General features: G+C 42.1%; 1 protein-coding gene across 1 annotated transcript; it reads left to right on the forward strand.

Annotated features, from left to right (window-relative positions):
- The first annotated feature begins 1,716 nt into the window (after window positions 1–1,716).
- NQO2 (N-ribosyldihydronicotinamide:quinone reductase 2) lies at window positions 1,717–12,106 on the forward strand. The gene is given in 9 exon segments (XM_032222947.1): window positions 1,717–1,812; window positions 2,406–2,463; window positions 3,609–3,680; window positions 6,724–6,888; window positions 7,552–7,682; window positions 9,370–9,483; window positions 9,747–9,848; window positions 11,792–11,864; window positions 11,867–12,106. Coding segments are annotated over 9 exon segments (864 nt in total). The 5' UTR covers window positions 1,717–1,767; the 3' UTR covers window positions 11,971–12,106.
- The last annotated feature ends 366 nt before the right edge of the window (window positions 12,107–12,472 follow it).

The following is a 12,472-nucleotide window of genomic DNA, read 5'->3' on the forward strand; positions in this document are numbered from 1 at the left end:
AAGGGGTCTCGAGAGGCTGTCCAGCCTGACCCGGTAGGTTTTATTTATTTATTTGTTAAATTTCTAGGCCGCCCAATCCCGGACGACTCCGGGCGGCTTACAAAGAAAGAAAGAAAAAGAAAAGCAAAATAAAAGAATAATTTAAAAATTCCCAACACGCATACATTTCTAATCGGGGCTGGACCTTAACAATAAGGTCAACAGCCCCAGGCGTGCCGGAACAGCCAGGTTTTAACGGCTTTCCTGAAGGCCATGAGAGTGGGCAAGGTCCGGACCTCTGGGGGGTAGCTGGTTCCAGAGGGTCGGAGCAGCCACAGAGAAGGCTCTCCTCCGGGCAGCCGCCAGCCAACATTGTCCTTCTGACGGCATCCGAAGGAGGCCCACCCTGTGGGATCTTATCGTTTAAGGTTTCACACTTAATGTCCAAATCTCACTTTACGTCCTACTTTATCTTCAATTGAAATATTACTTCCCCCCCTTTAATACAATAATACAACAGCAGAGTTAGGAGGGACCTTGGAGGTCTTCTAGTCCAACCCCCTGCCTATGCAGGAAACCCTATACCATTCCAGACAAATGGCTATCCAACATCTTCATAAGGATTTCCAGTGTTGGGGCATTCACAACTTCTGGAGGCAACCCCTGAGATAATAACAGAGAGAGAGCTGAATAGAGATAGTAGATAATGATAGTAATAGATGAGAGAGAAAGAGAGATGGAGAGATATACATAGATAAAGGTATGTGGATAACACTATATGAGAGTAATATATTAAATTAAGATAAAACCATAACAAAATCACCATATTGCAATGGGACAGATGATATAATTCAGTGGATGAAATTCAGCATGTATGACAATCCCACTATTATTTAAACCCTTCCTTCCTTCCTTCTTTCTTTCCTTCCTTTTCAATACAATACAATAGCAGAGTTGGAAGGAACCTTGGAGGTCTTCTAATCCAACCCCCTGCCTAGGCAGGAAACCCTACACCACTCCAGACAAATGGCTATCCAACATCTTCTTAAGGACTTCCAGTGTTGGGGCATTCACAACTTCTGGAGGCAACCCCTGAGATAATAACAGAGAGAGAGCTGATTAGAGATAGTAGATAATGATAGTAATAGATGAGAGAGAAAGAGAGATGGAGAGATATACATAGATGTACATAAAGGTATGTGGATAACACTATATGAGAGTCATATATTAAATTAAGATAAAACCATAACAAAATCATCATATTGCAATGGGACAGATGATATAATTCAGTGGAATCCCACTACTATTTAAACCCTTCCTTCCTTCTCTCTTTCCTTCCTTTTCAATACAACACAATAGCAGAGTTGGAAGGGACCTTGGAGGTCTTCTAGTCCAACCCCCTGCCTAGGCAGGAAATCCTGTACCGTTCCAGACAAATGGCTATTATCCAACATCTTCTTAAAGACTTCCAGTGTTGGGGCATTCACAACTTCTGGAGGCAACTTCTGTTCCTCTGATTAATTGTTCTAACTGTCAGGAAACTTCTCCACAGTTCTAAATTGCTTAATACGAGTAGTAAACTCAGTTACGCATGAAAAGGCAATTAAAATTCAGAACGGCGAAAACAAAATCAATCATCACACGCTCCAAATCCTATAATTGTGAGCCGTGGCTAAAGAAGGGGCGGACCCACCTATACACACACACACACACACACAGACACACCCGGTTGTTTAAATGGCCAGGCACTACTAGTCGCACTAACTATATGGATCCTCTCTTGCTTAGATGATCCGATCGTATCCTGTCGCCGGGTGTCTGCGCTGCATTCTGGTAACGGTCTTCTCCTGTACAACTTTTTATTAAGAATTTTGTTTGTCTTCCGTGGTTAGATTTTATTAATATTCCAGTACGAGTTTCAAGTAAGGAAAGTGGCTTGCAAAAGAGAGAGAGAGAGAGAGAGAGAGGGAGGGAGGGAGGGAGGGAGGGAGGGAGAGAGACAGAGAGACAGAGAGACAGAGAGACGAAGAAGAAAGAAAATCCTAACTTTAAGAGTTTGAGAAATCTGGAAATAGTATAAAAGTGGGAACCCAAAGGGTCCTTTTCATTAAAACTTACTGCAATTCATCCAAATACCTTAGAATCGTCCCTTAATCCATGGTGCATGCTGTTACTCAGAAATTAAGTCATTCAATATTCATTGGAAAGATTGCTGGAAACATACTTATGCATTAATTATTATTTACTTATTTGATCCGTGAACTAACTGGACTATTAATGCTCAGCGTGGGTTATTTAAATTACAGGAGACAGCAAGCCGGCTGCCTGGAAGTAAAATTAGGGAACTGGACAAGAGTTTGTTTACTTTTGAGTAACAAAATACAGAATAACAGTATACAATTGCTTGTCAATGTGCTTTGTTGCAGGAATCTGAAATTCCCCCCCCCCCCGTGGCGGTATTTGTGTTTAAACACTTACTCAGCGGTAAGGCAAGACTGCAATAAAGGAAAAGTGGATACAAATGTTTACATTTTTTAAAAAAAATCTGGTAGGCTGATTAGTTTTCCTTTTCTTGATTTTGCATTCTAGGCTGTTGGTTTGCACCCCATCTGATAAGCAAACTATTCATTTAGAGGTATAATGAACAGATTTGGGGGGTGGGGGTGGGGGGTTATTATGAATATAAGCCAATAATCCACTGAATTTACTCCCCCTTAATTTGACACCATGTGCCCTCAAATGCGGGGAAGAAACAGGGAAGATAGCTAGCATTGTTCTGGTTTTTCTTACTCCATTGATAATTTCTTTTTATTTTAAACACATAAGCACATCAACAAAAACAAACACATAACTTAAAAAACAACATAGGAACAATAAGTTCCATCGTATATCATACCGCAGTTCCGAATCGGTTTCTTTGCGGTTAGTGTTTTCCCTACTATACATTTCTATCTTTCATTCATAATCTCCTTATTCGTTATCCATTTGTATGCACATTTCTTTATTTATTTAAACTTAGCTACTTATGACCAGATATTATTTACCTATATTATGCTATATATTTTTACTGTCATTTATTCTCTTACATACAGATTACATACATATACATTCACATAATTATTCTTTTTCTTTGCCATGGTTTTTCTTACTCCAATAGTTGCAGCAACTTAAGTGTTGGATGTTTCACTTCTGTTAAACTGGGCTTGATCCAAAACTTTTAGCAGAAGCTCCGTAAGACTGTGTTTGATCTCCCATTGACTCCCTAGAATCCACATTCCTATGGGATGCAAATAGCAGCAAACTTTCATTGCCCCTTTTCCAGTTGGTGGATCCTACTCCAGAGATTTGAGAAACTGAATCTATTTTGCTTTGCTTAGGACTTGGAATAGGAATGAAGGAGGGGGGGGGGATTAGAAGATGCTTCCGTTTCTATTGCCAAGAGCTATTAAGTTAGGATATTTCTGCTGATTCCCTTGTGCTAAAGTTTGTGTGTCTATTGCTTTCCCCCCCCCTGTGATTCTCTTGTCATTATTAGTACATCAAGATGACCAGTTTCAAGTAGTGTTTGTTTTTGAAAACCAAGAAAAGGATTTTAGTATCTTTCTTTCTTTCTTTTCTTTTTGTAACAGTCTTGACAAGAATCTTTCAAAACCATAGCACCAGACACAAACTGTTGCAGGGTGTTGAAAAAAAAATGGCAGGTAAGTTGTACTTTGTTTTATCACATTTCTATTAAAGGAGACAGCCAGAATTAAGGTTATTTATTATTTATTTATTTAATTAGTTTGTATGCCGCCCACTCTCAAGAGAGCAATAGCAATAGCAGCTAGACTTATATACCGCTTCATAGGGCTTTCAGCCCTCTCTAAGCGGTTTACAGAGTCAGCATATCGCCCCCACAATCTGGGTCCTCATTTTACCCACCTCGGAAGGATGGAAGGCTGAGTCAACCTTGAGCCGGTGAGATTTGAACCGCTGAACTGCAGATAACAGTCAGCTGAAGTGGCCTGCAGTGCTGCACCCTAACCACTGCGCCACCTTGACTCTGGCTTACAAGTAAAAAAGGGAAGGGGAGGACATTACAAAAACAAGACAACATTAAAAGATCCACAACATTCACAATTTAGGATGGGGCTGGACAAAATCAACGGCCCCAGGCCTGCCGGAACAGCCAGGTCTTCGTCGCTTTGCGGAAGGCCGGAAGGGTAGTGAAGGTCCGGATCTCAATGGGGAGATCGTTCCATAGGGCCGGAGCAGCTACAGAGAAGGCTCTCCCCCGGGGAGTCGCCGGCCGGCATTGACCGGCAGATGGAATCCGGAGGTGGCCTAGTCTGTGCGATCTTATAGGCCTCTGGGAGGTAACTGGCAGGAGGCGGTAGGTAACCAGGTCCGATACCATGTAGGGCTTTAAAAGTAACGACTAGCACCTTGAAGCATGTCCGGAGACCAATAGGAAGCCAGTGCAGCTCGCGGAGGACAGGTGTAACGTGGGTGTACCGAGGTGCACCCACTATCACTCGCGCGGCTGTGGCCCCATAGATCCCCTCATTTTCCATAGGGATAGCTAACTGGACTGTGACCAGAGATTATTAGAGATTACTTTGGAAATTCTCCCCAAATGGTCATTGTGTGTGTTTGTGCGGGGTGATATATATATATAAATTTATAAATTTCAGCCACCTAATATTTTTATTTCCTAAAATGCCATGAGGTCTAGGAGGAGTTTAAAAGCCTTTAGGAAAATAAAGGTACAGTGAACCATCATTCTATTTTATTTTTTTAAAGAAATGATAAGGGGGGGAAAGCTAGCTGAGTCAGGGAATATAACAGAGAGGTGATATCATTGGGTAACAAATAGATTGGGCTTGTTCTATATTTAAAAACGATCGGCATATTAAAAGACTCCTGACTAGAAACTGCATGAGATGCCCTTGGTCCAGTCACCGCTAAATTAATCTAACCCCAGAAGGGTTAGGATAAAGTTAGGACAGGAAGAGCGACCTCAAGCCAGTTTGGCGTAGTGGTTAAGGCATCGGTCTATAAATTGGGAGGTTGTGAGTTCTAGGCCTGCATTAGACATAAAGGAAACAGATAATGCTTCCTAGGATTGAAACACTTCCTAAATCATGCTAAGAAAATGGCAGGGCGTTTTCCAGATAGTCACCAGGAGTTAAGACTGACTCAAAAGCATTAAAAAAAATATCTACCTTGGTCTGACTGATTGAAAAGGTAAAATAAAAGAATAATTTTAAAAAGCAGTTACAAAATGTTTTATCGTTGGCACTTATCACCAACCGTGACCCGTCAAAACCGCGGTCCACTAAAGCGCGCCCGATTAAAGCGCGTACCTGACGTCATCAGCAGCACGACAAATATGACCGCGGAGAAGAAAGGGCGCTTTAAAAAGCGCTTTTAAAGCAAGCCGATTCACATAAAGGTAAGGGTTAGGTTTAGGGTTAGGGTTAGGTTAAGGGTTAGGTTAAGGGTTAGGGTTAGGTTTAGGGTTACGTTAAGCGTTAGGGTTAGGTTTAGGGTTAGGTTAAGGGTTAGCGTTAGGTTTAGCGTTAGGTTAAGGGTTAGGTATAGGGTTAGGCTTAGGGTTAGGTTTAGGGTTAGGTTAAGGGTTAGGCTTAGGGTTAGGTTTAGGGTTTGGGGGGGTTAGGTTTAGATTTACGTGTTATTTTTAAGTTTACCGCTCACAGCGTGCTGTTTTCGTCGCGCTGTGATGACGTCACGTACGCGCTTTCGTTGAGCACGCTTTAGTCTACCGCGGTTTTGTGGTGGAACCATCACCAACAAGATTGGCTAAAATGTACCCAAACATGAAGCCGACCTGCTGGAAGTGTAAAAAAGTACAAGGGACTTATTATCACATATGGTGGACCTGCCCGGAAACACAAAAATATTGGACAAAAATTTGGAAATGGGTGCAAGAAATTACAGGAGAACAGATAAAATACAAACCCGAAATCTTTCTACTGGGAATAATCAAAGGGAAATATACAAAGAAAATTAAGTATATATTAACACATCTGCTAACTACAGCTAGAATAGCATTTGCCCGATTCAGATAAGAAATTAAACTAAATTTGGAAATGGGTACAAGAAATTACAGGAGAACAGATAAAATGCAAACCCGAAATCTTTCTACTAGGAATAATCAAGGGGAAATATACAAAGAAAATTAAGTATATATTAACACACATCTGCTAACAACAGCTAGAATAGCATTTGCCCAATGCTGGAAACAAAATAATACCCTCTCGGATGAAATTAGTGATAAAAAAAACTTTGGATTGTGCAGAGATGGACAAATTAACACTGAAATTAAAAGATAAAGAAGAGTTGGAATATTATGAAATTTGGAACAATTGGTACAAATGGCTGCAAAACAAGAATAGAATTAATTTAAAAATTATATACAAATATATATAGAACTGTGTATAAAGGTGTGTAAATATAGAAGCGAAATATTATATGCATGTACAGGTATGATGACATAACAATGTTGATGTAATGACTGTAAGGTGTTGTGGAAGGGAAAAAATGATTTAAAAAAATCAACAACAAATAAAGAAAACAATCAGCAAAAAAATAAAAAATAAAAAAGCAGTTGCAGGCTTCTAATTAAGGCAATGTTCAAACTGCAGTGCTGTCCCTGATTGCAGAATATCTTCTCATCTGGATTTTTACCTGCCTGTTTTAAGTAAATGTTGCTTTCCTTCTCCTTTTTTTAAACATCAGGGAAAGAAGTATTGATTGTGTACGCAGACCAAGAGCCCAAATCTCTAAACGGTTCGTTTAAAACCTTGACGGCGGAAGAACTGAAGAAGCAAGGCTGTACCGTCACGGTTTCAGACTTATATGAAATGCAATTTGAGCCGAGAACGACGAGGAAGGACATAGTTGGTAGGCACCACTGATGAGGTAGAAGTACATTTGTGTTCCCAAGAAGGTTCCACCACAAAACCGTGGTAGACAAAAGCGCGATCGACGAAAGCGCGTACGTGACGTCATCACAGCGCGACGAAAACATCGCGCTGTGATCAGTAAATGTAAAATTAAAGCGAAAACCTTACCCTAACCCCCCCAAACCTAACCCTAAACCTAACCCTAAACCTAACCCTAAACCTAACCCTTAACCTAATCCTAAACCTAACCCTAAACCTAACCCTTAACCTAACGCTAAACCTAACACTAACCCTTAACCTAACGCTAAATGTAACCCTAACGCTCTAAACCTAACCCTAACCCTTAACCTAACCCTAACCCTAAACCTAACCCTTACCTTTATGTGAATCGGCTTGCTTTAATTTTATTTTTATTTCAATTTTTAATTTTTTTCATCGCGCTGTGATGACATCACGTACACGCTTTCGTCGAGCGCGCTTTTGTGGACCGCGGTTTTGACGGGTCACGCCCAAGGGTTCCACCAAGAAAGAGTCCCAAGGATAGATTTTGCTGTAGTGCAAGAGTTCCATATGGGAAAAAAGATGTGTACTAGAAGAAGAAAAAGGCTGAGATGGCAACTCTTCCAATGCAACTAGATTGTGTGTTGTGTTGTGCCTATAGGTGACCTATACAATCCTGATCATTTTAATTATGGAATTGAGGCCTGGAAAGCTTATGAAAATGGATGCCTGGCTGAAGATTTGATTGAGGAGCAAAAGAAAGTGAAGAAAGCCGACTTGGTGATTTTCCAGGTCATTATTATTATTATTATTTTTTATTGAACATTTTTAGAAAAAAAAAACTTTTGCAAATGTTTACCTCCCCGCCCCCTGACCTCCCCCCCACCTTCCCCGCCCCACCCGACGTCCCAGAACAAATACAGGGTATAAATCTTTAACAAAGATGTTCCAAAATAAACTTAAAGAAAGTTAGTATAATCTTTCATTTGAGCTTTAACTCCTCTTTGCTAGGCTAACTCTAAACAGATTATATCATTCCTTGCTTCTTCAGTCAAAAACTATCTGGAGTTTCTTAGTCCCGTATTTATTTTGAATATAGTCAATCCATCTTCTCCACTCCAGTTTATATCTCTCATTTGAGTGATCCTTGAGATATGCTGATATTTTAGCCATCTCTGCTAAGTTTGTTACTTTTAGTGTCCATTCTTGAATAGTAGGCAAATCTTCCTTCTTCCAGTATTGCGCCACCAACAGTCTTGCAGCCGTTATTAAATACAAAATCAAGTTAGTCTCTATAACAGTACAATCAGTAGTTATATACCTAACAAGAATAACTGAGGGGTAAACTTTATCCTTTTTTTAAAGAACGTTTTGCATAATCCACCATATTTTTATCCAAAATGCTTTTACCTTTTTACAAGTCATTGTTTTTTTTTTTTCAAACGCTTATTTATGCGAGACTTCCGGTGCTGGATCAAATTGGTTTAATCCTGTGGATGCAACTCTTTGGATTTTGGAATGTAGGGAAATTTTAGGTTTGTGCTTGCTTTGATTTGATCGTATCATCTCAGAACTTTCAAAATATTATCCCTTACATTTTGGTCCCATATGTGCTGGTGAGTGTAGTATGTTCCTCAAAACTACAAACTAGCTGTCCTCCAGATAGGTTGGCGGTTGACGTCCATCTTCCATTCCGGCCATCCAATTGGGGTCAAGTTGGTTGGGATAGAGTGTGTCTCCATCCATGTATCTAGGGAGTATTAGGTTGGGAGCGTGACCCGACAAATGCACGCTAGTCAAATGCGCACCGACAAAACCGCGGCGACAAAACCGCGATGTCAAAAGCACAATTAGGGTTAGGGTTAGGGTGGATGGGTTATAAGGTTTTTTTTCCCGTGTCCCAGTCTGTTGTTTGTTGATGGCGCGCGATTTTGACGTCACGGTTTTGTCGGCGCGCATTTGACTAGCGCGCATTTGTCGGTGAAGCGGTTGGGAATGACAGTTCAGTAGATTAATCTATGTTGATTAAACTTTCCCAACTCAGTGCCTTATACATAAAATCTGGCTTTGTTTCAGAAGGAAGGCAGATCTTTTTAAAAATATTATTGAACAAGCCGAGGAAAATGATTGCTTCAGATGATGTAGCTCGGGGTCAGGAACTATGGCCCTTTTATGATTGAGTCAGCCAGGCTGCTCAGGAATTCTGGGAGTTGAAGTCCCCAAGTCATAAAGGACCTACAATTCCTCATCTCTAATGTAGATAAAAGCATTTGCCTTTGGTGTGTCTTGCCAATCGCTATAATGGACTAAAATGATCCATGTTAGAGGCACAATGTTATAATAATATCGGACTTTGTTAAATTATACTTAATTTATATTTGCAATTCTTCCTGCTTGATTGTTGCCTTTCTGAAGAAGTTGGTGTCTATGGGGCATTTTAAACCCAAAGATATCATTGCTTTCTTGTATTCCTATCTAGTTTCCTTTATATTGGTTCAGCATGCCAGCTATTCTGAAGGGCTGGATGGACAGAGTCTTAGTCCAAGGATTTGCTCATGATTTCCCAAAGTGTTATGATTCTGGTTTACTCAAGGTGAGTGGCCTATAAATATACATTAAACTATATATAATAGAAGCCCTTCAACCAGTGGTGGGTTTCAAATTTTTTTCGAACCTACTCTGTGGGTGTGGCCTCCTTTGTGGGAGTGGCTTGCCGGCCATGTGACCTGGTGGGAGTGGCTTGCCGGCCATGTGTTCTCTCTCTCTCTCTCTCTCTCTCTCTCTCTTTCCTTCCTTTTGTCTCTCTGTCCCTTTTTCCTTTTTTTCTTTCATCTCTCACTTTTTCTTTCTTTGCAGAATAAATTAGCCTTGCTTTCATTTACCACTGGAGGAGATGAGGAACTGTATTCAAAGAGAGGACTCAGTGGTGATATTCGTTACCTTCTGTGGCCCATGCAGGTATGTGGAGGCCAAATGAAAATGCTCGCTCAGGCTTGGCTTCTGGAGAATTGGATAGGGACTGACTGAACTCCTCTTTCAGTTCTTCAAAGATCTCAGTCAATCAGTTATGGCATGTACACTGTAGCTGACTGATATAAGCATTCATCTATACTCATCACTGGACCCTCTCTCTGTTTCCGCCAACCAATCAGTGTCTTCTCTTGTTCTTGCTTTGTGGTCTTCCTCAACGTGATGCTTTTGGGGTCTGTTGAGTCTGCAGCTTCTAGATCTTCCAGCCAGCAATCTCTGAATAAGAAATCTAGAAATATGGACTCGGCCTTCATGAATGAGTAGTTATGGTGTGAGCCAGTGGTGGGTTTCAAAAATTGTTCGAACCTACTCTATGGGTGTGGCCTCCTTTGTGGGAGTGGCTTGCCACCCATGTGACCGGATGGGAGTGGCTTGACGCCCAGGTGACTGGATATGAAGATGCCGACGACACTTGTCAGAACCACCTTAAATTCCCTCACACACAGCACTGGCATGCATAAGAATAGGATGCAAACTTGTTTTTTAAAAGGCATCTTTGGTTTGCGTTAAAACAACTTCAACACACGCAATGTTCTGATTGCACCACAAACGCAGGATAGCCAGGTTTTAACAGCTTTCCTGAAGGCCATGAGAGTGGGCAAGGTCCAGATTTCTGGGGGTAGCTCATTCCAAAGGGTCGGAGCAGCCACAGAGAAGGCTCTCCTCCGGGGAGCCGCCAGCCGACATTGGCTGAAGGCATCTGAAGAGGCCCACCCTGTGGGATTTCACCGGCCGCTGGGAGGAATGTGGCAGTAGGCGATCGCCGCAGGTAATAATAGGTAATTGTTTTGCCCATATATTATACCAAGAAGTAGGATATAAGTTGCAGTGATGGCAAACCTTTCTCTTACGGCACGCACACATGCCTACTCAATCCTCTCCGTCCACCCATGCATGCGTGCACAATCCCATCCCCCTGCGCATATATGCGCAAACCCCTCCCCATGCTCTGGAGGCTCCCCTGAAGCCTGGGGAGGGCGAAAACAACCTCCCCCAATACCCCGGAGGCCCTCCGGAAGCCAGAAACAGATCTTTTCCGAACTTCCGGTTGGGCTGTTGGGGTCGTTTTTCGCCCACCTCCAGGCTTCAGGAAAGCCTCCGGAAGCTGGGGAGTGTGAAAAATAGCCCCAATGGCTCAACAGGAAGTTCGGGAACGAACTCAGGAACTTACTTACGTATCTATTTTTTATTGATCCCTGGCTCCTGCTTGCCAACTTTGGCTGAAATCTACTGGGAATTCAACTTTACCGCTGTTGTTGTTACCAGCATCAACTATCGTCTAACCCAGTGATGGCGAACCTATGACACGCGTGTCAGTGCTGACACGCGTAGCCATTTGGGGTGACATGCACAGGATTTCATGCGATTCATCCTCGGCTCCTGCACGGCCGCCGAGGATGAAAGAATCTGTGCTGGAGGAACGGGGGGGGACGTGTGATCTCCCCCGCCACACTCACTTACTGTATCGCCGCTGCCCCTTTCTGAGCGTAGGGCTGCTGGTAAGGCGTGCGTGCCGTGCGCACACACGTCATCAGCGCGGCGAGGGAGGACCCGCAGGAGAGGAGCGCGGAGAACAGTGCGCGCCTCTCTCCAGTCAGGCCGGCACAGAGAGTCTACTCCTGGGACTGTCAGTTACGACCGCACCACAGCAGGGAACAGCGGAGTGCCAACGGGAACTGTGAGCGCCATTATACATTTTTGTAGTTTAAACTATAAATTGCGCAAATTATGTTTTTGTCGAAGTGACACACAACGCGAGTTATGCTCGATTTTTTGCCGATTTTTGACACACCATGCCAAAAAGGTTGCCTATCACTGGTCTAACCACTAGCCAAACATTACGGCTTTTTCTGTGTCTCTTTTAATTCCAGCATGGAATCCTGCACTACTGTGGCTTCAGCATCCTTCCCCCTCAGATCTGCTTTGCCTCTGAGTATGTGACAGACGAGAAAGAAAGCAAATGCTAACTTCCTGGGTCGAACGCCTGCAGACCATTTGGGAGGAGAAACCTATTCACTGTGTGCCGAAATGGTACTTCGGGGACATTTGAGAAACAGAGCAGGGAGATGAATGCAAAAAGATGAAAATATTCACTGACGTTCTGTGCCGACAAATACTTGTTTCTGTATTTTTCCCTGTCCATCTTGGAAGGCACAGAGGCAATTAATAAATTTAATTGAATTAGAGACTTGAGTGTCTTGTTTTATTTTCCATCCATTTCCTTTGTATCAACGATTCAAATCCCACCGGCTCAAGGTCGACTCAGCCTTCCATCCTTCCGAGGTGGGTGAAATGAGGACTCAAGACTGTGGGGGCAAGTTGCTGACTCAATTTGCTAAAAAAAATTGTAAACCGCTTAGAGAGGGCTGAAAGCCCTATGAAGCGGTATATAAATCAAATAAATAAATAAATAAATAAATAAATAAATAAATAAATAAATAAAGACTAAGGCAGGAAATCAAAAGCCCTTATAGATTTTTTGGAATGAAAAAAGGAAAAACGAATATGTGATTTAGGGTTTTGATGACTGGACAGGACAGATTGTAGGAAGA

The sequence above is a fragment of the Thamnophis elegans genome, chromosome 8 (assembly GCF_009769535.1).
Source record: "Thamnophis elegans isolate rThaEle1 chromosome 8, rThaEle1.pri, whole genome shotgun sequence".
Taxonomy (NCBI): Eukaryota; Metazoa; Chordata; class Lepidosauria; order Squamata; family Colubridae; genus Thamnophis; species Thamnophis elegans.